The following is a 26341-nucleotide window of genomic DNA, read 5'->3' as shown; positions in this document are numbered from 1 at the left end:
TAAACTAACTTTCTTCTGAAGTTAAAAAGAATTCCTGTATAGCAATGTCGTCCTTGTAAAAACAGAGTGAGAAATCTGTCCACTTTTGAGAAGTAATGATGGAACTGGGCTTCTTTTTCTGATGTTTTTATTCTGTCAAGTTGGCTTGTTTCTACCTCTCGGTCCTGTCCCTAGAAACTTGCCATGTGATATTTCTTCTATGTCAGACTTTTGACCAACTGGCCCCTCTCTGTCATGACAATTTAGAGGCAGTGTGGCCTGGCTGGACCAGTGGAGTCTCCCTGTTGCTGTTTGTCATCCCAAGATGTTTAACAAGTCACATTGCTTTCTCCCCTACCTGAAATACCAGTGCAGTAAGAAATATTGGTCAGTTTCTTAATTTATTTCAAGTCGATGGTAAAGGCAGAAGAAGACATATTTACCAGTAATGTTAGAACTTCCAAATTTTGACAAACATGACGTGTAGTACTTCTTAAAGTAACAGTGGTAGACTCTTACAATTTTTTTTTGGGGGGGGTTAACTAAAATCACCTACCTATACCAAATCTAATATATAAACTAGATACATTTATGAGTCATAGTTTAAAATTAAAGTTCATCCAATCTATTGGATTTATGCATGTACTTTTTTTCTTTTTGCTATATATAGTATCTCCAACACTTCTGAAGAACCAATCTTAAAGGGCTGAATTTCTTTACAGCTGTTCAGTTCACCATTAACTGTAGGACTATAAAATGATTTCTGAAGTATCAAGATAATTCTGTTAATTCTGGTAAGCTGTGTTCTAGTTGGCCCCCTGGTATAAAACTAACCATTTCTAAGCATAGGTATAATTACAGGTATTATTAAAAATTATTTGAGTATAAAGAGACGAGAAAAAAACTGAAGTTGCCAAAGACTAGATTGATTAATTATATGTTTGCTTGTAGCTGTAGGCATCTTTTCCATTAACTTCTTTGAAAGTATTAAGAGAACATTAGAGTTCTTTTTCCCCTTGGTTTTGAGTACTTATATGGGATTTTGTCAGTTTTTCAATGACACCCTCGAGCTTAGTCTGTTGCCTTTATACCTTTAATTTCTGTTCAGAGAGACTGAAAACAGATTCTTAGTGTATTGCATCCTTACTAGAAGACTAGTTAATTACAGAATGAAATTTGTGGTAAAGTAGGAGAGCCAGTGTTTGTTCAAGATGTTTGGGTTACTAAAGGACCCCAAGACCTCTTCAGCATTGTGTGGGATCAGGTAAGGTGAAGGAATCAGTTTGGATCTAATGTTTTATACATGTTTACTTCCTCTCCTTTTGAATGGCACAAAGATTTGCTTTGCCATTGTCCTTAACCTCCCAGGCTGTAGACTCACTTGTTAGCTCATTTTGTCTGAACCTGGGCTTGTCAAAGACAGTTTTTTGATATGCACTAACAGTTCTGCGTATTCCTGGGCAAGTTGGAGGATCCAGCATAGCTGAGTGAGACTTGGGCCGTACAGTTCTGTAGGGCTTGTTTCCTCACACTAACAGGATGGTGTCTCCCCCCTTGACTCAGTCCTTTTCAGCTGCACGGGGTGAAAGCACAAGATACATTAGGGTTCCGGGAATTTCTAAGACTGGGAGAGATCCCTTTAAAGAATATCTCCACTTGTTTTCTTTCTCAAAGTTACAGAAATACATGGTAACTTTTTTCAAGGAGATGTTCTTCTGTGGAATCTCAACTTCTCCCCTCCCCACAAAACAGACAGACTATTCACTATGTATGTATATATCACACATCTTTCTCTTCCTTGTTTACTTGCCACATATTTTGGTAAAATCTGAAAAAGGGAAAAAACAGAACTGGAGCACGGGCAGGTGGGAGCACCCACTGTCTCCTCAGGGTTCTCTGCAGAAGTGGCTCTAAGGGCTCATTTCAAATCACTGTTGATGCTTTCATTGGCCAGAGTACATAGTGAGTCTCTTTGGTGTTGTTTACTGTTTCATAGGCAAGGTTCCTCCTGTGCCATCAGTTGTCTTTCCATATTCTAACCCTTTACCTGAAGGCCCTGGAGAATAACCCTTCCACATTACTACATGCTTCCTGCTGAAGAAGGCACAGGAGAAAAAGCACGGACCTTGGTGCCTGGCAGTCAGCTGCTTAATTCTTAATTCCATTAGTTACTATTGCTCTGTGACCGTGGACGGGTTTTTCATCTTAAAATGTGGATAATAAATATTTGAGGAAGTTGTTTGAGATTAAATGAGAGGGTTTATGTAATGTGGCTTGTACAATACCCAGCCCAATGTAGTGATAGTTACTCAGCTTATGGAAAAGATGCACAGTGCAAACTCACCTCCTCAAACGCCTTGAGTTCACAGTGAGAATAATGTGTACGCGCGAGGCCTGAAGAACTGAACTGAAACACCCGCTGAAGTGTGGTGTTGGAACCAGTATTCTGTATTTGCTGTAGTGCTAACAATGGGCTGGTTTCCTATATAGCTTATTGTTCATTGAGGGCAGGTATCCTTTTCCCCTGGCACTTGGAATGGTGCCTAATACATAGTAGGTAATGGGGAAAAAATCTGTTAAATAAATTTTGATAGCCAGCATATTATTTGATTAAATGGGACGGTTCAGTGTGTAAGAAGCATTAACAATGGGCATCTCAGAACTCAAGCTCTGTTAAGGTATTTTATAACTTACTGTTTTATTTACCTTACTGTTGTTTCTCATAATATTATTTCCTTTAAGCCTCAAAACTGCCTGTGAGGTAGGTAACTGCCTTTTTCATAAAGGAGGAAAGGATCCCATTTACCCATCTCCTTCAGTCGTCTGTGCTGTCCACGCTCCCATTGCTGTGTCGCACGAGTGTGGGATCGGCTTAGCTGAGTTCTTCTGAGCATCACACGGCCTCAGCTGCTTTAGGTGGTGTGGTTCTGAACCAGGAGTATGTTTGCTATGAGGGGGATAATCAACTGTTTATCATATTTACAATGCAGTTTGAAACCAGGTAGATAGGGAAACTAGAGACTCTTGTGGCTTAGGCTCAGACAGCCTCTGCCCTTGGTATCGGTGAGATTTTCAGGGGTTGCTGTCAGTGCAAACTTGTGATGCGTCTTGACACAAGTTCACTGGCGTGAGTCCTGCTGGTGAAGGCGTTGCATACATTCTCAGTGGAGGTCACAGCGGGGATTATGACGATGCTGCAGGCCTTCTCTTCTGCTTTCCCTACACCTGCACTCACTATCCAGGGCAAACCTTCAGCCATATCTTTCCGGTGGCTCACTGCTGAGGCATTGAAAAAAAAGTCATTTCTGCCGTAAATTAGGAGGCCATTGCTCTCTGATCTCCCTGACTGCTGCATTTACATTGCGGCCTGATGATTTGCATAGACGGTGGCGTGAAGCATAATGTCTGCTTTCCATGAAACCTCAAGGAAGTGAGAGAAAGGGCTGCCAGGATATCGTCAGGCTAACCAGAAAATTCTGTCAGCATGAACTCAGTAGCTTAGCTTCATCCAGACTGTCAGGGAGGCTTCATGATAACCCCGCTCAGTTGTTTTACCTTTGGAGAGCCCAGGTTCCAGACATGGAACGCCTGTGTCACAGTCATGTTTCGGCTTTTCTCCTCCCGTGTCCAGGCTGGTGTTTTTGTTAACAGCCAGAGAATTAGCTTGCATGTAAGGAATTGAAAGAAACTGACCAACATTTCCTGTCTATACACTGTGTTTCTGGTCACTGATCTAACCTCTAACCAGATAAACAAAGTCAGGCACAATAGACTTCTTTTCCAGTGCTTCCATTGTTTAGAATGTTTTATGTACCTTCATGCCCTGATGCCAGGTTACTGAGCAATACATTTGTAAAAGCTGTCTTTCTTTGCTTTGGGCATTTTTCTCACTCCCCACGCCCACCCCCCATGCTATTTTTAAATTTGTTTTACTGGCCACTGTAGGAAGAAATGAAATGGCTCACAGTTCCACTGTTTCTAATTTAAAGACTCCAAGATGCCTTTTTACCAGAAAAGCTTTGTGCCCCCACAAAATTGAAACACCTACATTAAAGTTCATACAGAAATGTTAAACTTGAGATTTTGCTATGAGAAGTAGCAAGAATTTTTCCAGCAGGAATTCTGTGACTGTCATGTTAAGTAATTTACTTTTTTAATGAATGAAAATATATAAAACTGTGTATTATTAATACATAAAGGAAAAGGGAAGTAGGGATTACAAGAAGTACTGTAGTGCCATATGAATCTACATTGTTTTAAAATAAGAAACTTTGAAGAAGATGAAATGAGGTGAATTATTACATCTCCTTTGCTGAGTCCCACCTCATTAATATTGAAACATTTTGGATATTTTGACTTTTGACTGTCAGAGCATGAAGAAACATGGCCTTTCTGACGGTGATGTAAGAGGAAATCGGTACAAGTCTTCTGTTCACTGCCTGTCCCTTCCAACTCTTGTTAGTAGAAGCTACTGCCTCCAAATGTTGACTGTTTGTAGCAAGCTGATGCTTCTGTTGTTTTTCAAATAGGAGTTTGTGGTTATAATCTGACTTTGGAGATGACAGAATTTATCTAAACGTTTTTGCCATTGTCCCGTTTTAAAAATATCTGTGTTGCGAGGAGCGCAAGGTGTTAATTTCCATGCTCTGGCCATTGGATGAAAGTGCCATAAAGTTGCAAAAGAGTCTTGGTTTGCCTTGTCTTTTCCTATCCAAACCTCCTCTGTCTCACTCCTCTGTTCCATTGCCCCCCTCTTCCTGACACTCCTAGTTGGTAAAATGCTAGAATAAAACTGAGCTTGCCTTACCCTTAACTAAAAGACTGAAATTAAAAAAAAAGAAAAGAAAGAAGTGCAGCCCATACCTTTTTTTTGGGGATTACTTTACTCAGCAGTCAGTCAACTTTTGTTCATGTCTAACTTTTAAGAGGTTCTAATCGTTTACTTATAATTGTTTGTTGTATCTGGTATGTGAGCTTTACACAGATGCTTGTATTGACTACAGATAAACATTTTGACATAAAAACATTAAAGTGAGTTAGTTGTATGTTTCGTGTCATTGTAAAGACAGAATTGAGGAAGTCCAGGAACCAAATCACCTATGAAGTGAATACCCATAGAGTATTTTTTCATGTTTATAAATAAATTCACATTAATCATTCTTTTTGAGGCTTCTCATTTTATGAGTAAAAGGGGGTAGTGAAATGAGACCTTATGTTGTGCATTTGTTAGCAGAGGTTAATGTGAAGCAATGCAAATATCTGGTGTAAGCTCACTTGGTCAGAAAATAAGTGTGTAGCACTTCAGCCTTCAGAGTGTTGCAGCCACTAAAGAGAACCCCAATTCTTCCTCTGATGGATTTGTTTTCTGTTAGGCATTTTGCCTTCAGTTTTAGTTAATGGCAATCTGTCACTTAGAATATACAGTAAATTTGCCACAGTAGAATGGAGTAGTAAATGAGGAAACTAAAAAGTATCAGTTACCTTTTCTCTTATTTAAAAATATTTTCATTGTATCAATTAGCCCACACAAACATACTGCCAAATCTGATGATCATGATTATACTAGGAAGAGGGGTTGGTGGACTCTTCTATATCTATCTTAAAAAAGAATGGCGAATTTGACTTAATTGGATTAGACAAAGAATTTACTCCCCAAGAAACATTTGTATATGTTTTATGCATTTAAATAATGCACCAAGTCTTCAAAATAAAAAACCCACTTCCTAATAGCTTAGAGGAAATAAATTTGGCTCTCTACACTTGGATACAGTACCATGTGACATCTTCTCAAATATGGATATTTTTCATTATCAATGTTTGAATTCTTGATTTTGCTGCTTTGGGCCATCTAATCCAACTTTTGAATGTTAAGGCAAGTCAAATAGGTGTATAGTGGTACCTTGGTTTTTGAACATCTCCGTTGACGAACATTTCAGTTTATGAACGCTGTAAATTTTATGGATCTATGGTATCATTAGATAGTAAAATTCATGCTAAATTTGCAGTTTTAGGAGTTGATTTTAAAGGTCTGGAATGGATTAATCCATTTTGCATTACTTTCTGTGGGAAAACCGTGCCTCAGTTTTCGAATGTTTCAGAACTCAAACGGTCTTCCGGAACGGATTACATTAAAAAACCGAGGTGCCACTGTAATTAAATAGTATTATCTGCTGTCTTTTTATTTTTTTTATTTTTTTTAAGGTATATAAAACTTGAAATGTATTTCAATGTATTTCATATTTGTGATTTTAATAATTTTGGTTTGGAAAATAAATATGAGAGAACTGCAAGGTGACCCTTGAAGAGTTCTCATCCGTGGGGTGAAGTTTCTGTTAATGGTTATCTTGTTGGATGAGTTTATTTAATTATAAAAAAAATAAAATTGCCATATTCAGTGTATTCTTGGTATATCTCAAACTGATTATGTAAAAGAGCCCAGTTTTCCTTAAGAATTGATCGGTGATTAAGATACCTTCTTTAAAGAATAGTTATTATTGCTATTGGTCCCAGATTTCCACTTTTTGCACCCTGCCAAAGGAAAAAGTGCCATGTACCTATTTTGTGCCTTTGGACTTATATGCATGCTTAATAAGATCCCAGATTGTCTGTAGCAGTGGTCATTGATTTGTTTACTAAACGAATGCCTTTTTAAAAAAGCAACAAAGCCAAATCATGAAGTCTTTTGGGAGTCTTATTAGTTTGCTCAGATGCTGCTCTTCTTTTTATTCTTATTATTTGATAATTTGACAGGAACCCCTTGGTCAAATTGTGTCTGTCTGTCTCTCCTTTTCCCATTAGAAAAGGTTGCGATGAAAGACCCTCCGGACTTATTGGACAGGCAGAAATGCCTGAATGCCTTGGCGTCTCTGCGACATGCCAAGTGGTTTCAGGTTAGCTCTTTGTTATTTTCTTACTGTTACTGTAGACTTGTGCAGGTTTCACACCTGCCACTTAATGGTTTCTGTGTAATGTATAAAATGGGGGCATGCTCTACCTTACAGGGTTATTGTAGGAGTACAGGAGTTAATTTAGATAAAGTGCCTAGGATAGCTTCTACTATAGTCAACATTTAATTATCATAGAATCTTTTTTGGCTTAGTGCTCTGAATTTCAAATGATGGCTTATAAAATACAAACATGGGCGAGAAAAGTTAAACGTTAAGGTAGTTGCCCAGAATGAGGTTGTCACAAGGCTATAAAATGTTTTAATAACGTGCTTCATTTACTTTAAAATCTGCCTCTCTTTACTATTTTTAATAACTTGATATTTTAGTTTGTTTGACAACTGATGAATGACTGGCTAATTAGTATTCATTTTAAAGAGACTATCCATGATCAGTGTGCTTAACATGAAGAATGGATTTCAACAGGGATATTGGAACCATTTTGTTTATTTTAGGCAAGGGCAAATGGACTAAAGTCATGTGTAATTGTCCTTCGCATTCTGCGTGATTTGTGCAACAGAGTCCCCACATGGGCACCGTTAAAAGGATGGGTAAGTACTTAATACAGTTTAAATTCTGAAGCTATAGTCAGGAAATTTTATAGAAATTACATTTGTCTGTGAAATGGCTATATTCTGAGTGAGATAAGGTGTGCTTTTACCTATTTTTGTTCTGGGAAAAAACTATGCATCTTTTTATATGAATTCTTCTTTATGGATATAATGTGTCTGTTCTACCTTATCATATTCATGTTACAGAGCCTGAGATATTTTTTCCCGACAAAAAGGTTCTCTACCTGTTAGAAGTGAACGCCTTCCTGCACTTTACTCTGCACTGTTCACCTACTGCTCACGAAAGCCTCCCTGACTGGCGCGTTTCTGTTTCAGTGCTACTCCCATTTAAAATGAAAATTACCTGACATGCTGGTATAAGGCTCCCATACTGGCTTTTTCTTCCTATTTGAGTGTAGACACTTAAAAATAAATTTATGTTAGTAATTAAAGTCAGGCAAACAGTACACCTAAACTGATTATGGACATAGTTTATAATGTATATTGGAAATTATTATTCCTGACCCAATCAAGACCACAATTAAGAACATTATAAAACAAATAAAGTTGTAAAGGGTCATTTTAAATTAATCTAGCAGTTATTACTTTCATACAGTGTCATCACTTTTTAGTTTATTAAATATGGAGATTTGGTCCTTCTCATTCTAATTGTAGTACTTGGGGCAGGCTTTCTGAAATGAAGTCTTACTGTGGTTTGAGTGCTTCCTAGGTTAAGTAGGAGATAGGTGGGCTGGGTTTGAACATTGATTAGTTATTAGCTATTACTAACTTATATAAAGGCTTGTTAAATTTTTGTTAATTAGATGACCACAATTCCTTAAGTGATCCTTTCAGGTTAACTGAAAATGACGTTTTTGTAGCAACATATCTTCTGAATATATTATCTCAAAAATGATTGATTTAAAAACTCTATCTGGGGTAAAAGTTGATAATCATAGGGGAGAGGTTAATTGAGCCCTAAATATTAAATTGACTTTCACCCTTTTGGCCTTCATTGTAGATAGAAATGTCAGCTCACATTTAACTGGAATCCTTTTAACACTGATGCATGTACTAATTTGTAATTTAATATCTTCTAGCCACTAGAGCTTATATGTGAAAAGTCTATAGGTACTTGTAATAGACCTTTGGGCGCTGGGGAGGCCTTGCGACGAGTAATGGAGTGTTTGGCATCTGGAATACTACTTCCTGGTAAGGGTTTCAAACTCTGGAGGCAGAAAAATCAGAACAATTTCACTTTGGTTTATTTTCTTAAATATGTGCTAAATTTGTTCTCCACACAGGAAAATAATGTGTAGGAGTTGTTTTGCTTGGAAATTTAGCAACTCGGATGTTTTGAATGTTAGAAAAGTGCTATAAAACATTCAGTAATTGTAATTTATGTTTTATATAGACTAACATAAAGGTACTAATAAGATATTGTGTCTGCTGTGAATTTGCTTTACCTAGAGCTCCAAATTTGAAAACATAGATGTTTGGTTAAAATGTATGAAGTTCATTCTATTTGCAGTCTGTGTTTAATTTGGAAAAATTAAATTTGGTCTTATTTTCCATATGTAATCCCTTTAAAGATTTGGGATGGTTTATCAGGCTGTTTCTAAATTCTCAGATTAAGACCCAGTTTTGACCTTAGATATACACGTGACTTCCAGTGAAATGAGGACATTTAAGTGCTAACATATTGAGAACGAGAAAGTGTCCTTTTTATTCCATTTAATTAGCAAACATAGTTCCTCAGTTTTTTTTCTCTTTGTTCTTCTCTCTCTTTGTCTCTTTTTTGTGTTAGTTTATTGAATTCTAAACTCAGTTCTAAATGGTACTTGTGTTTTTCTTTTGCCAAAGGGGGTCCTGGTCTTCATGATCCTTGTGAACGAGACCCAACAGATGCTTTGAGCTATATGACCATCCAGCAAAAGGAGGACATTACCCACAGTGCACAGGTAGGAAATGGGGCTGTCGCTGTGCTCTGTTAGAGTATCATCTCTTTAGTTTCGGAATTGTTCTATTTAAATACTTTGTTCTTGCCTGTTGTTAGGGACTTTTGCCATCATAATATTAGCAGTTAATGAATGTCTTTAGCTAGATGTTTGAAGGGTTTTATGAATGGCTGTTGAAATTTGAATAAGTATAATCTTTTGTTCTTCAGCATGCACTCAGGCTATCAGCCTTTGGCCAGATTTATAAAGTGCTGGAGATGGATCCCCTTCCATCTAGTAAGCCTTTTCAGAAATACTCCTGGTCAGTTACTGATAAAGAAGGTGAGTGTGAAAGTTTCTTCAGGTGAGTGGGCAGTGGTGGAGATGGTCATGGTATGCATCTCTTGTTAGAGCTGAAGGAACTTGTTAACTTACTAACTATTAACTTATTAACAATGTTAACTGGACTTATTGTGGTGATCATTTCACAACACATAAATATTCTATCGCGTTGTATACCTGAACATAATAGTATGTTGTCTGTCAATTTTACCCCAATGTTTAAAAAATTATTAATCCAAGTCATGTATAAGAAAGTTCATTGCTTCTCTTTCTTACTTTCTTCTCTGTCCCATCAGTGACATCAGCTTGCTGTTATTTCTTCTTATTAGCGATGAACTCGCTAATTTGGCTGTGTAGGCCAGATTCCTTTAGTGCATAGATGTAGGGACCATACTTTGAGAACCCATGGTCTAAGAGAAGACATAAGCCATAAGCTCTGAGAGACCTTATCACTGTGCTTGGAAGTGTTATATACCAAGAAAGAGAAAACAAAAATATAAAGGAAGAGAAAGTATATTGGAAAATTCAGGACTATTTTTCATTTGTACTAGTCTGTCTGAACCTAGAGTTTCAGCAGAATGAGCACAGGCTTTGGGATCAGCAAGACCTGGATTCCAGTCGTAGCCCCACTATTTACTAACTTTTGACCTTGAGCGATTAGTTTCTCTCTCTGCTAGGGATGTGTTGTCAGATTAAAGTGCCCAACTCAGTGCCTGGAATGCAGCAGACTCAAATATGAATTCACTAACTCTCCTCATTATGCCACAAACCTCATTCCCCCACCCCCCGTCCTTATCTCCTGTTATCCTACACGGTGGGCAGTTACTCTTCACCCAACCCACCTCCCACCAGTAATACCTGATATTATTCTGATAATTTTTACATGACAAAAATAGTGCATTGGTCCAATGTATTTATTTAGACAACAGAATTTCAATGGATCTAAAGGTGTTTCAGGGAGTTCACAAGATCAGAACCGTTTCATAATACTAAAGCATTTTTTGGGGGGGCCTTTTCCACTCCTTCTTTCTTTCATGGGTGTGCAGATTTCCAGAGGCTACATATGACATGTGATGGCATGCATCATCACCCTGATGGCTAATGAAATGTTTATTTTGTATCTTCTTATATTAAAAATTTTTGTTTTAATTTCTAATATGCCCAATACTGATAGATATTACCCACAAAACAAAGCTCTTTGGGTGCTCAGTAATTTTTTAAGAGGGTAAAAAGGGCTTAAAAAGCTTGAGAATCACTGCTGTACACTGTAAACTCTTCAGGGGTAAAGAATCCTTCAGATCCTGCCATATTGTTATTACAAATCAATGCTTAATAAATATTTGTGGAATGGAAGCCATTTTCTTCAAGAGAGTGTTCATATGGCAGTGAATAATTTTTGAAAGGGATTCACATAGCCATTTGGCATTAAGCACTGTCTGTGGACTGAGTGATGGAATAGAAAATTCAAATATACAGAGATTCTTAAGATTAGAAATGGAAAATTTTGTTTCAATCACTCAATTCATAGTAGCTCTTTTGGTTTTGTAGTTTTTCTTTTACTAGGTAGTAAAAGTACATCTACTGTTGTGTGGCTTAGACTTTTTTTGTTTTTAACTTTAAAGGTCTTTCTCAAAAGTTTGTGAGCTGCTGGTCTGTCACGTTATAGCTTAAACTAGAGCCAGGCTGTTGGTGTTCCATTCAAGTCCTATCAGTCACTAGCTGCACGACCTGGGCAAGTCACTTAGCTCTTCTGTGCCTTGGCTGTCAGATGAGGGAACCAAGGCCATTGCCTCCTACCCTCACTACATTCATTGTTTCCTGTTTTTAGCACCCAGCTCCTCACAGTGGCATTTAAACTTTGTTCTTGCGATTCTCAGTGATGTCAATGTGCATTCAGATAACTTTTTTCAAAACTCTGACTTCTTCATTCCTTGACTTCCTCTCCCGTAAATATTTTGTCTTCTACCTTGCCTCAGTTACCCATTCTGTGGACATACCCTAGACCTTGTCTTCAATAACTGTACCTGTATTTTCTCTGTAATCTCATTTTCAAGAGTCCCACTTTCCAGTCACCTCCTGTCATCGTTGTGTCTAGTACCCCTACTCCAATTCTTGAACCTCACCCTTTATTCCATTAACTCTTGACAGTCCTTCACCACCCTCATGTTCTCACTTCTGTCCTTTCTGCTTATAGTTCATAATCCACCATTATGATCACTCCCTAGTAGATACTTTCACTTGATTCTCTCTTCCCTGCAGAATTCTAACTCTGGTTGAAATCTAACTCTGTGCCTATATCAGGTTGTTGAACATCGTTGGAGAAAAAAATATACAGTCATCTTGACTGTTTTCCCTTTGAGTGTTGGACATTAATCTTAAGTAGACGATTTATGTTGTCTGGCAGTTCTCCGGTAAGTTCTAGAGTGCTCCAATTTTCCTAGATAACTTTCACATCTTCTCTCATTTCATACTTCCTTTTCCAATTCCTCATTCTCACCTGACGACCTTGTTTGCTCAAAGTACTCATGTACTTTGCCTTCCCGCCCTTGACTATTGATAAACTGTCTGGGCTCTTAAGTCCAGCCTTTCTACTTGTCCAATATATCACTTTCCACTTTGCCTACAAACAGACATTATTCCAGCAACTCTCTCTTTTCTCACCAGCAGCGATTCTTCCTTTTCTAGTGGATCATTCTCATCAGCAGAAAATCCTGCTGTAATATCTGCCATTTGACAGACAAAACCAAACCCACCCTTGATTCTGCAGCTCCGCCAACAGAGTCTCATTTCTTTGCTCCCCTTTATAGCAGAACTTTTGGAAAGAGTGGCCCATTTAAAAGAAAATGAGTGGTCTCATTTTCTTTTAAACTTATTCTGTTCAGTCGTTCTTCCTTATCACTCTACCAGTTTCTTGTGACCTTCATGTTACTACATTCAGTGGGTAGTTTTCAGTCTTCATCTTAGCCAACTTTTCAGCAACATTTGACACAGATGAACACTTTTTTCTCCCATATTTATTTTGTTATGAGATATAGCACATACATAGAAAGTATAAAGTGTACCATTAAAAATAATTTAAAAATTCCATATAGTCACCACCCTGGTTAAGAAACATTGTCAGCTTCTCAAGCCATACCACCAAGGTATGATTAAAAAAATACGGGAATGTTAAAAAATTTATTACTGTAAAAGACACATTGCCATTAATGCCTCTCAAAATACTCTCCTTCACTTCAAACATACTTATCCCCTCGTTCTTGCCACTTTCTGAAGCACTTCTGGAAATCCTCTTTCATGAGTATCTTTAGTTGTGCTGTCGTGGCTGCCTCGATGTCCTGAATCAATTCAAAATGCTTACCTTTCATGATCATTTTGACTTTGGGGAAGAGCCAGAAGTTGCACGGTGCCAGATGTGGTGAATAAGGAGGACGAGGACACACCGTAATGTTTTTATTTGACAGAAACTGCCATATACGAGAAGCATTGTGTGACATGGAGCGTTGTCATGATGGAGGATGATTTACAGCACGCTTTAAAACACACCTTCTGTCAACCGTCGCTCACACCCGACTGACTGCACCGAACAAGTTGAAACTTGTCACACATTCTTACTAAGGTTCGACGTGCCACTTCCTATACTGAAGATCCCTGCCTTTCCATGGGATGGCACTCGGCAGCAGCATGCACTGTATTTTGTGATCACAACAGAAAGGCTCCATGTCACACATCGCTTCTGGTACAACAATTCTCTCAAATAAAAACATGACAGTGTGTCCTAATCCACCTTATTCAGCAGATCTGGCACCATGTGACTTCTGGCTCTTCCCCAAAGTCAAAATGACCAAATGACCATGAAAGGTAAATGTTTTGAATCAATTCAGGACACTGAGTCAGCCATGAGAGTACAACTAAAGGTGCTCACAAAAGAGGACTTCCAGAACTGCTTCAGAAAGTGGCAAGAATGATAGGATAAGTGTGTTCAAAGCTAGGGGGAGAGTATTTTGAGGGGGATTAATTGCAATGTGTCTTTTACTGTAATAAAATTTTTTAAATTTAAACATTCACTGTATTGTTTGATCACACCTCATATTTATCTCTCCACATCACCTCCCTGCCCCATGAACTATCATTCCTGACTTTTTGATAATCATTTCCTTGATTGTCTTTATAGTTTTCCCTCCTGTGTATGCTTTCCTAAACAATTTAATTTGACATCGTCTCGAACTTTATAGAAATGGAATGGTACTGAGTTTAGTCTTTTGTGACTGGCTTCTCTCTGTCCAGCATTATTTGGGATACATTTATGTTGCTGCATATAGCTATAGTTTCTTTTAATAGCTGTAAAGTACCCATTATAAATATACTACAACTAATCCATTCTACTTTTGGAGGATATTTGGGTTCTCTGTCACAAACAGGAAATTGACATTGATACCATGTGTATGTATATGTTTTATGCTGTTTTATCACATGTGTAGATTTGTGTAACCATCGCTGCAGTCAAGATACAGAATTATTCCATCACCACAAATATCTTCCACATGCTGCCCCTTTTATAGTCATACTGACTCCTTTCCTCTTAACTATTTCTAAACCCTGGAAATCACTAATTTATCTCTACTTTTGTCATTTCAAGGAATTACATAGTATGTGATCTTTTGAGATCTCTCTTCCCACCCCCAGTATACTGCCCTTGTGGCCCATCCATGTTGTATGTGTCAATAGTTCATTCCTTTCTATTGCTGAGTACAGTATTCTGTGGCATGGATGAGCTAGTTTGTTTAACTGTGCACCTGTTTTAGGACATTTTGTTTCTGGTTTTGGGCTATCACAAATAAAGCTGGTATGATCAATTTTGCATAGGTTTTTGTGAGCATTTCACACAAACACAGTTATTTGTGTGTGAGATTGGCCAGCAGTTGTTGGCAAATGTCATTTGTTGTAATGTTTGGTCAAATTTTGCCTCTCAGGTTATGCTGGCCTTGTAAAGGGAGTTAGAAAGTGTCCCTTCTCTTTTTGTTCTTTGGAAGAGTCTGTGTAAGATTGATGTTAATTTCTTTCTTAAAGGTTGGGAAGAATTTATCAGTGAAGCCATTTGGGCATATGGTTTTCTTTGTGGGAAGATTTTAAATTATGCATCTGATTTACTTAATAGGCATAAGACTGTTATCCTCTTATGAGAGTTTTGGTAAATTGTGACTATCTAGGAATTTATTTCATCTAAATTTAAAAGTAGTTTTCTAAACTTATATAATATTATAAATCATCTTTTTATTGTCTGCAGTATCTGTAGTGATGTCCTTTTTTATACTTCGTACCTCCACTTTGTACCTCTCACTAGAGGTTTATCCATTTTATTAGTCTTTTTTAAAAAATCACCTTTTGAAAAGGACTCTGCTCATCACGCAGAACAGCTAAGAGACTCATGCAAGGATTACTTGAAGGTGGGCAAATTGGGCGAGCAGGGGAAGAGTGAAGGGAGCGGAGTGGAGACGCAGCCCGCATCTGCAGCGGTGGAAATGCCGCTGGCATCTGCAGCTGCAGAGACGCAGGGGATCCCAGGAGGGAACAGAGAACACAAAAACCAGGAGGTGGGCTCTTTCCCTGCGTCCCACAGCTGATCTCTCCTGCCGAGGGGGCAGCCAGTTGGGCCCTAGGTCGGACAAAGGACACAAGCTCCATACCTGGGCCCCTCCCCCCACTCTTCCAATCCTACCCCCTCCCTTCCAGAGACTTAAACTGGCCCCTGAACTGAGGAGTAGTGTAAGATTACAGAGGAGCCTTAGTGCTCAGGCTCTGGGAAGACTGGCGTGCAGCTCTGACCCAGGGAAGAGGCTGGGAAGAGTGTGATTTTTGCTGGGCTAGGAGAGGACAGTCTCCTCCACCCCCAGCCAACCGCTTTTCTGGCGTGCGGGAAGAGTGTGACACGGCTGGGATGGGAGAGAAGACCCTTCCATTCCCAGCCCCCACCCTTTCTGGCCTGCCTAGGGCAGGGCAATTACAACTGCAGAGGCACTCCCAGGGATCAGCAGTAGGCGGCAGACACAGCTCTGGGCTTTCAGCAGCTCAGAAATCTCCTGCCGGCCCGCCACACACACTCACGCACGCGCGCGGAAGAAGTGCCCTAAGACTCAGGAGAACTGGACACAGGGCTTGTGGTGCTACTCAGTGCGCATATGTGCAGGCAAGGGCAGAAACTGCACTGACTTTGTAGAAACTGTAAGGCTTGCGGCGAGATAATGAAGCTAAGAGTCAGGCAGATTGAGAAAGGTGAGTGCTTTATTCTGCGCTTCCAGGCGAAGTTCACTGGTCCACAGATGGGGCCGGTGAAGTTGCGCCCAGGGCAGAGCAAGGGAGGCATATATGCGATTTTTGGGGTGGGGGTTGGCTGAGTGAGGTGGCAGTTGGGCAGGCCCCGCCAGGGCAGATCGGGTGCAAGCGGCTGCATCTGGAGTTGTTTATCGTAACAGCGGTCTGCTGCCTTTTCGGGGAAATTCACAGGGGCCCCAGTTTCCGTCATGCAAGGAGGAGTCTGACTTGGCAGAGGGCTATGACTTGGCTCCTGGCCGCTTTGACCATGCCCGCAGCTGACCTAACAGAAACTACCATCCAAACCCCTCAGCCCCACGCATTTAAATCTATAGTCCCAACTTCACTCTGGGCACCAGGTGACCGGCTCTGCCTGCACAATACACAGAGGACTCTTTGGTACAGCAGAGGACAACATGGAGATTAGTTGGTGGGCTTAAGCCAAGACTGGCACTGCTTTTTTTTTTTTTTTTTTTTTTTTATATATCTTTGCCTGTGTTGAGTGTGGGTTGTTGGTTGTTTTTACATGTGAATGTATTTGATTTTTTCTTTGTTGTTGTTGTTGTTTTTGTGCTTGGTGATTTGCTTTGTTCTGAAATTGCCATATTGGGGCCCAGTTTAAGAGGCACAAGACTCAACACACCCAGAGGCCAACTCTAGACCAAACCAGAGTACTACTGGGTTTGACACACCCAGAGGGAATTCTCTACAGGCACAAGAGCCCATAGAGGACAAACCACATTTAAGTGGTCAACCCTCATGCAGCAGAACACCCTTCGGTGGGCAGAGCCATGTCTCACAACTAGTCAGCCTGGGAGTTAACCCCACCTACCCACAAGCGAAAAGCAATTAAAGATCTTTAACAGGACAACATACACAACACAAGAGTCACCTTTGGAGCACACGCAGAGGAGAACGAAGTAGTACAAGTCAAATATAAAGGACGCATACTACATAAGATAACCCAGAAAGAACTAAGAACTCTAGGGGATCTACCTAATACATCGAAGCAAACACAGAGAGTCAGCCAGAATGGGGAAACAAAGAAACATGTCCCAAATAAAAGAACAGAAGAAACCTCCAGAAATGGAACCAAATGAAACAGAGGTAACCAACCTATCAGAGACAGAGTTCAGAACACTGATGATAAGAATGTTTAAGGAGCTTAGAGACGACATAAAGAAGGATAGAGAAATCATAATGAACAACCAGTTAGAACTAAAGAACACAATTACTGAAATAAAGAACTCACTTGAAGGAATTAACAGCAGGTTAGATGAAGCAGAGGATCGAATCAGCGACTTAGAAGACAAGTTAGCAGAGATCACCCAAACAGAACAACAGAAAGAAAAAAGAATAAAAAACAATGAAGATGGTTTAAGAGACCTCTGGGATAACATCAAGTGCAACAACATGCGCATCATAGGAATACCAGAAGGTGAAGAGAGGAAGCAAGGGATTGAGAACATATTTGAAGTAATAATATCCGAAAACTTCCCTAACCTGATGAAGGAAACCAACATACAAGCCCAGGAAGTGCAGAGAGTTCCAACCAGGATAAACCCAAACAGGTCCACACCAAGACACATTATAGTTAAAATGGCAAAGGTTAAAGACAAAGAGAGAATCTTAAAAGTAGCAAGAGAAAGACAGAGGGTTACATACAAGAGAACTCCCTTAAGACTATCAAATGGCTTTTCTACAGAAACATTGAAGCCCAGGAGGGAGTGGCAGGAGATACTCAAAGTGATGGAAAACAAAGGCCTACAACCTAGATTGCTTTCTCCAGCAAGGCTATCATTTAAAGTTCATGGAGAGATAAAGAGCTTCCCAGAAAAGAATAAGCTAAAGGAATTCATTACCACCAAGCCAGCATTGCAAGAAATACTAAAAGGACTTCTGCAAATAGAAGAAAGATGAAAACAATCTAACTACAAATTTAAAAATGGCAATAACTGTGTACCTATCAATAATCACTTTAAATGTAAATGGATTAAATGCTCCAATCAAGAGACACAGGGTTGGCTGAGTGGATAAGAAAGCAAGACCCTTGTATATGCTGTATACAAGAGACTCACCTCAGATCAAAAGACACACACAGGCTGAAAGGGAAGGATTGGAGTAAGATATTTCATGCAAATGGAAATGAGAAAAAAGCTGGAGTTGCAATATTTATATCTGACAAAATAGACTTTAAAATGAAGAACATATTAAAAGACAAAGATGGGCACTATATAATAATAAAGCGATCGCTCCGACAAGAGGACATAACCCTAGTAAACATCTATGCACCCAACATAGGAGCACCTAAATATATAAAACAGATATTGAGTGACATAAAGACAGAGATCAACAGTAACACTATCATAGTAGGGGACTTCAGCACACCTCTGACAACAAGGGACAGGTCTTCCAGACAGAAAATCAATATGGAAACAACAGCCTTAAATGATACATTGGGCCACTTGCATTTAATTGATATTTTCAGAGCATTTCACCCCAGAGCTGCAGAATACACGTCCTTCTCAAGCGCACATGGAACATTTTCCAAGATAGACCACATGTTAGGCCACAAAACAAGTCTTGATAAATTTAAGAAAATTGAAGTCATACCAATTGTCTTCTCTGACCACAGTGCTATGAAATTAGAAATGAACTACAGGAAAAAAACTGGAAGACACACCATTTCATGGAGGCTGAATAACATGTTACTAAATAATGAATGGGTCAAGCAGGAGATCAAGGAAGGAATCAAAAGATATCTCGAGACAAACGCAAATGAAAACACGACCACCCAAAATCTATGGGATGCCGCAAAAGTAGTCCTAAGAGGGAAATGCATAGCATTGCAGGCCTACTAAAGAAACAAGAAACATCACTAATCAACAGTTTATCTTCACACTTAATGGATCTGGAAAAAGAAAAGCAAAATAAGCCCAAAGGGAGTAAAAGGAAGGAGATAATAAAGATCAGAGCAGAAATAAATGAAATAGAAACCAGAAAAACACTACGAAAGATCAATGAATCCAAGACTTGGTTCTTAGAGAAGGTAAACAAAATTGACAAACCTTTAGCCAGACTCATTAAAAAAAGAGAGAGAGGACCTAAATTAATAAAATCAGAAATGAAAGAGGAGAAGTGACAAGAGACAGCGCAGAAATACAAAAAATTTTAAGAAACTATGAGCAACTATATGCCAACAAATTTGACAATCTGGAAGAAATGGACAATTTTCTAGAGGCATGCAACCTTCCAAGGCTAACTCAAGAAGAAACAGAAAACCTGAATAGACTGATTACCACCAGGGAAATTGAATCAGTAATCAACAACCTCCCAACAAACAAAAGCCCTGGACCAGATGGCTTTACAGGTGAATTTTACAAAACGTTCAAAAAGAATTATCACCTATTCTCCTCAAGCTCTTCCAAAAAATCCAGAAGAAGGGAAGGCTCCCAAACACTTTTCACGAAGCCACTATCACCCTGATCCCAAAATCAGACAAAGACACCACAAAAAAAGAAAACTACAGGCTGATATCTCTAATGAACATAGATGCAAAAATCCTCAACAAAATATTAGCGAACAGAATTCAGCAATACATTAAAAAGATCATACACCATGATCAAGTGGGATTCATCCCTGGTATGCAACGGTGGTTCAACATCCGTAAATCAATTAATGTGATACACCACATTAACAAAATGAAAAATAAAAATCACATGATCATATCAATAGATGCAGAAAAAGCATTTGATAAAATCCAGCAGTGATTTATGATAAAAACCCTTAAGAAAGTGGGAATAGAGGGATCATATCTCAACATAATAAAGTCCATATATGATAAACCCACAGCTAACATTATACTCAATGGGGAAAAGCTAAAACCATTCCCCTTAAGATCAGGAACAAGGCAAGGTTGCCCACTTTCTCCACTTCTATTCAACATAGTGCTGGAAGTTCTAGCCACAGCAATCAGACAAGAAAAAGAAATAAAAGGCATCCAAATCAGTATGGAGGAAGTAAAATTGACATATGCAGATGATATGATACTATATATATATAGAGAACCCTGAAGACTCCACCAAGAAACTATTAGAGCTGATAGATGAATTTAGTAAAGTAGTAGGATACAAAATTAATATTCAGAAATCAGTTGTATTTGCCTGTACCAATAATAAAACATCAGAAGGAGAAATTAAAAAAAAATCCCATTCACAATTGCTCCAAAGACTATAAAATACCTAGGAATAAATTTAACCAAAGAAGTAAAAGATCTGTGCTCAGAAAATTATAAGACACTGAAGAAAGAAATGAAAGAAGATACAAATAGATGGAAACACATACCATGCTCATGGATAGGAAGAATTAATATAGTTACAATGTCCATACTGCCTAAGGCAATATACATATTCAACGCAATTCCTATCAAACTACCAACGACTTTTTCACACAAATAGAACATATAATCCTAAAATTTATATGGGACCATAAAAGACCCCGGATAGCCTCAGCAATCTTGAGAAATAAGAACAAAGTGGGAGGTATAACAATACCTGACATCAAATTATACTACAAGGCTACAGTAATCAAAACAGCATGGTACTGGCATAAAAACAGACACACAGATCAATGGAACAGAATAGAGAGTCCAGAAATAAATCCATGCCTATATGGCCATTTAATCTATGACAATGGAAGCAAGAATGTACAGTGGGGTAAAGACAGTCTATTCAATAAATGGTGCTGGGAAACCTGGACAGACACATGCAAAAAAATGAAGCTGGACCACCTCCTTACACCATATACAAAAATAAATTCAAAATGGCTCAAATACTTAAATGTAAGATCCGAAACCATAAAATTCCTAGAAGAAAATATAGGAAGAAACTTCACAGACATTACCCGGAGTAAGATTTTTACTGATATATCCCGTTGCATGAGGGAAATAAAAGAAAAAATAAACATGTGGGATTACATCAAACTAAAAAGTTTTTCACAGCAAAGGAAACCATCAATAAAACAAAAAGGGATCCTACTGAATGGAAAAAGATATTTGCCAATGATATATCTGATAAGGGGTGAATATCACAAATTTATAAAAAACTCACTCAACTGAACTCCAAAAAAACAAACAGCCCAATTAAAAAATGGGCAGAGGACATGAAGAGACATTTTTCTAAAATGAACATACAGATGGCAAACAGACATATGAAGAAATGGTCAACCTCACTAACCATCAGAGAAATGCAAATAAAAACCACAGTGAGATACCACCTCACCCCAGTCAAAATGGCTATCATCAATAAATCAACAAACAACAAGTGCTGGCGTGGATGTGGAGAAAAGGGAACGCTTGTGCACTCTTGGTGGGATTGCAGATTGGTGCAGCCACTATGGAAAACAGTATGGAGGTATCTCAAAAATCTGAAAATGGACCTACCTTATGATCCAGCAATTCCACTCCTAGGTATCTCTCCGGAGAAATCCAAAACTCCAATTCAAAAATCTTTATGCACTCCTATGTTTATTGCAGCACTACACACAATAGCCAAGACATGGAAACAACCGAAATGCCCATCGGTAGATGACTGGATTAAGAAACTGTGGTACATTTATACAATGGAGTATTATGCAGCTATAAAGAAGAAAGAAATCTTACCATTTGCAACAACATGGATGGACCTAGAGAACATTATGTTAAGTGAAATAAGTCAGACAGAGAAAGACAAGTAGCATATTATCTCACTTATATGTGGCATCTAAAGAAAAGAATAAGTGAATGAACTAATCAGAAACAGTTTGGGAGACATAGAGGAAAAACTGAGGGGTGCTAGATAGGAGGGGGGGTGGGGATAAGAGGGGAGGTGAGGGGATTAGAAAACAGTCGGTAACCACAAGATGGCCACGGGGTTTTGAAAATTAATTTTGGGGATGTAATCAATAATGTTGTAAAGATTTTGTAGGGTATGCAATGGACACTTGTCTCATTTGGGAGACCGCCTCAGGGATGATGTAGATGCCTGATCACTGCATTGTACACCTGTAGCTGAAGCTGAACAATAATGAATGTCAACTACAAGTTTGTGTGTATATATATATTGTGTATATGTGTGTGTGTGTGTGTGTGTGTGTATGTATGTACTTACAAGAAGCGGAGTACAGCATTAGGAATAGAGACAGTGGAAATGTAATGGCTCTGTACTATGTCAGAGGGTTAGTGGATGGGGAGGGGGTTCACACAGTGTGAAGGATATAAAAGATAAACGTCTAGTATTACTTTGTCTTGTGCACCTGAAACTAATAAAAAATAAATAATTAAAAAAATCACCTTTTGGCTTTGTTGGTCATCTGGTATATGCTTGTATTCTGTTTTATTGATTTCTGCTCTTATCCTTTGTTTTTCCTCCACATTACCTTCTTTGGGTTTAATTTACTGTTATTGTTTTAACTTTTTGAGAGAGATGAATACATTATTGATTTTTTTAGTCTCTTATTTTATACTCTTAAGACTGTAAGTTTTTCTTTAAGTGCAGATTTATGTGCACTATGCACTTGACAGTATTTTCATTATCATTTAGTTAAAACTATTTTTTATTTTCTGTTGTTATCAGTTCTTTGGCCTCTTCTGGATTTGGAAGATGCCCCTAGGGGGAATGTGGCCCCCAATGCCGGGTTTCCTTCATCCCCCTAGATCTTGGCTCCATAGTCTTTATTGTCTAGGACCAGATATTCTGCATTTTGTCCAGCTTTTCTAATTGCTCGCGTCAGGAAAGGCTTTTTCAGTTTACTTCCTTTTTCCTACTGGAAGTGGAACTTCGGTATTTTATACAAGGTGCTCTGGTGAATTAGTCGCAGCTGGGGTTGAGAACTACTGCTTCTCTGCCCGCATCTTCTCCCACCCTCCTCCTTCAGGCCCTTACTGTTTCTTAGCATGTTCCTGCTGGTCTGTTTTGTTTGCCTGGGGTTGGTTGTTCCCAAATAGCCGAATAGCTCACCCGTACTTTCTTTAGGTCCTCATCAAAATGTCACCGTATCAGCAATACCTTTTGACCTTTCTGGTGAGCACCACAGATAAAATAGCAGCACCTCCTCCCCTTAAACCTCTTAATTTTTTTCTTCATTGTGCTCAAAACCATATGACATGTTTTAATTATTAGTTCCCACCAATGTGCATAATCTCTTTGAGACATTGTGTTGTTGTATGTCCAGCACCTAAAATTGTCCTGCACATAAAAAATGTTCAATTAATAATTGTTGCTGAATGAAATTATAATGAGGATGATTAAAGTATAGGCTTCAGAGGGTGCTTGTGATGATTAAATAAGTTAGTACATATAAGGTGTTAAAAACATTGCTGGTCATATGGTAAGCACACACATACTATTTTAAAAAATTGTTGCCTCTCAAATGATCACTTCTCACTTCTAGTTATGGTAGAGGTTGAAATACTTGATTTTTGTATAGCAAGCCCATTTCTTGCCCCTGTCAGATTAGTTAGGTAGGTGCAAAAGTAATTGTGGTTTAAAAGGTTAAAAAATTGCAAAAACTGCAATTACTTTTGCACCAACCTAATATTATGATTAGGCCCAGATTTGACAGGCCTTTTCCATTGGCTGGAGTGGTAGAATGAAGCTTAATTCATGGAACTCTATCTATGTAGCTCAAGGATTTAGAGGATAGATCTGTACATTTAAGCCAGTTTGTGGTTTCCATGCAATCAGAGAGCAGCTTTTAATGTAACTTATGAGTGGTTGAATGATTGAATAGACTTCGTTCCTTTTTAACTTTTATCTCCGAAAGACTGCATTCTGGGAGACGGGCACGCTCACAGTTTTAGGTAATGCAAATGAAATACAGTGCTAAGCAGATATAAGCAGCTAGTGCCGTCTGCTGAAGAGAAAAGAACATCAAGATTGATTGACCTGAGTGGTAAGTATTGACTCAAGCAAATGCTTAAGTCAGTGTTTACCCCAAGGGACAATAAATCTTCATGATCAGAGAATATGCTGTTAATCTCAGTATGAACCTCTTGAGCATAACTTTCCTTAAGGAAAAACCCAACAACCAGTTTTTAAATTGAAGACTGAGAGTTCTTTAAGATACATGGACCTCTTGATGAGCTTTTTTCTGATTGCTCCTCACTTGGACAGCAAAGCTTCTGCCTTATGCGTAGCAGCAGCGTTACTAACGAGCTTCTTTACCCAGGAAACTGATTGATGTCAGCTCAGTTAGTTCTTGTTTCATACCTGTTACGTTGTTTCTAAGTCTTGTTGAATTTTTAAGGTACAAGACAAGGACAGAATGTCTTTGACTGTCATAGAGCACTAAGGAAACGTAAGATCTCTATATGAAATAGGCAATGACACAGGCAACATATGACACTTTATATTTCTGATACCACAGAAACTCTTTTAGAAGGTAGAGGTGAGAGAAGAGCTGAAGAAAACTTCATGAAGAAGATGTAAATAAAATCTTGAATAACATTTGAATAGGCAGAAAAATATTTTGTAGTATGAGATATAGTGAGATTTCCAAAAGCATGAGATTTAAGATGTGGACTTTAAAATTTATACAAGTAATAAATGTTAAATTAAGAAATATTTGAAAAGACATAAGTACAAATAAATCCTACTACCAGAGATAACTATCTTTAACATTTTGATATGTATCTTTCCATGCATATACAGGTGTCAATATATGCATATAGATATTTGTATTTGTATGAATAAATGGGAAAATAAATATTTATAAAAAGCAATACTATTAAATTGTTTCTTAAAGATTCACTTTAAAACTTTTTGCTATTAAAAGATTATAAATATGGTAATTTAATTGATTAATGAAAGAATCCTATAGTCCTTGTGATTCCTAAGGTTTCCCTCCCTGAACATACCAGACGCATTTGGTTGAGTAAGGGGAGTCATTATTTTCTCCGATAATAAATCTCTTTTAATTCCTTAGGTGCTGGGTCATCAGCTTTGAAGAGGCCATTTGAAGATGGATTAGGGGATGATAAAGATCCCAATAAGAAGATGAAACGAAACTTAAGGAAAAGTATATAAAATCTTTATTCTTATAGATGTGAACTAGAAAGGATTTATGGTGTCAGAAAAATAAAAATTATGAAGTGAAGAATTTGATTGATTTGAATTGGCATTTTCAGAATAGATCTTAACGGAAAAATTAATGATTGAATAACTTCTTTTGTTTCCAAGCTTCATTGCTTAAGATCTGTTAATACCAACAAACTAAAATTAATGTACAGATACAGTAATGCATATTTTACAGTGATGTTAGCATAATAATTTAAGAAGTCATTTTAGAATTACTTAGAAAGTGAAGTTAGTTTGTACATGTGTTTTGAAATTCTTGCTTTTTAAAAATCTATTGAGTTTACAGTGGTCAGGAGGAACCTAGAAATGCATAGATTAAAGCAAAATGGTTTGATTTCTGACTTCATTCTTTTTTCTTTAACAGTTCTGGATAGTAAAGCAATAGACCTTATGAATGCACTAATGAGGCTAAATCAGATCAGACCTGGGCTTCAGTATAAGCTCTTATCCCAGTCTGGCCCTGTCCATGCCCCAGTATTCACAATGTCTGTAGATGTGGATGGTACAACATACGAAGCCTCAGGACCATCCAAGAAAACGGCAAAACTCCATGTAGCAGTGAAGGTATAGTATATCTTTTCCTCGCCAGTGCTTTGTTATTTTAGGTTGTAAATAAGGTGCTGATTTTCCAATAGTAAAGTAACAGAATTGTTCAAGATTTTAATGACAGAAACATACACATATAGAGTTCCATCACCTCTGGATCACGTAGTTCTTTTTTGGATGTAAAATAGTATGTGTTGATTATACAAAATTTGGAAAACACAGAAGAAAAGTAAAGAAATAGAAAGTCAGTTGCATATCTCTGAGGCCGATCATTAATATTTTTATATAGTATGTTGGTTTATTTATTTCCAATATTTTTTTCCTGTTTTGCTTTTTTAGGTTGAGCTTATAGTGTATATGCATTTTTATCTTGATTTTTTTTCATTTAACATATCATCAATGTTTTTCCATGTTATTAAAATTTCGTAAATAATTTTTAATGGCTGTATGAGTAACATGATATGGATTGTATTTGTTTAAACATTTCCCTATCATTGGCTGTTTTGCTGTTTGCAGATTTTTTTCTGTCATAAATAAATTTGATCGTTATCCATGTGCATGGTGCCTTTTCGTATTTCAGAGTATTTCCATAGGGAATAAGGTCCAGGATTTGAACCAAT

General features: G+C 38.0%; 1 protein-coding gene across 5 annotated transcripts in view; it reads left to right on the top strand.

The window, feature by feature from the left end:
* The window catches only part of STRBP (spermatid perinuclear RNA binding protein), a 123248-nt gene that overhangs the window by 73255 nt on the left and 23652 nt on the right, over positions 1-26341 (top strand). For all 5 annotated transcript variants that reach the window (XM_019728515.2, XM_019728513.2, XM_019728516.2 and 2 more), the window contains exons 6-12: positions 6778-6869; positions 7379-7474; positions 8575-8686; positions 9338-9435; positions 9642-9753; positions 25024-25116; positions 25540-25739. In XM_019728515.2, the coding sequence (XP_019584074.1) occupies positions 6778-6869; positions 7379-7474; positions 8575-8686; positions 9338-9435; positions 9642-9753; positions 25024-25116; positions 25540-25739 (803 nt within the window). The remainder of the gene's footprint in view (positions 1-6777; positions 6870-7378; positions 7475-8574; positions 8687-9337; positions 9436-9641; positions 9754-25023; positions 25117-25539; positions 25740-26341) is intronic.

Source organism: Rhinolophus sinicus, linkage group LG04, assembly GCF_036562045.2.
Source record: "Rhinolophus sinicus isolate RSC01 linkage group LG04, ASM3656204v1, whole genome shotgun sequence".
NCBI lineage: Eukaryota > Metazoa > Chordata > Mammalia > Chiroptera > Rhinolophidae > Rhinolophus > Rhinolophus sinicus.
The sequence above is the reverse complement of the archived record's forward strand: the minus strand, read 5'-3'. Positions and strand labels throughout refer to the sequence as shown.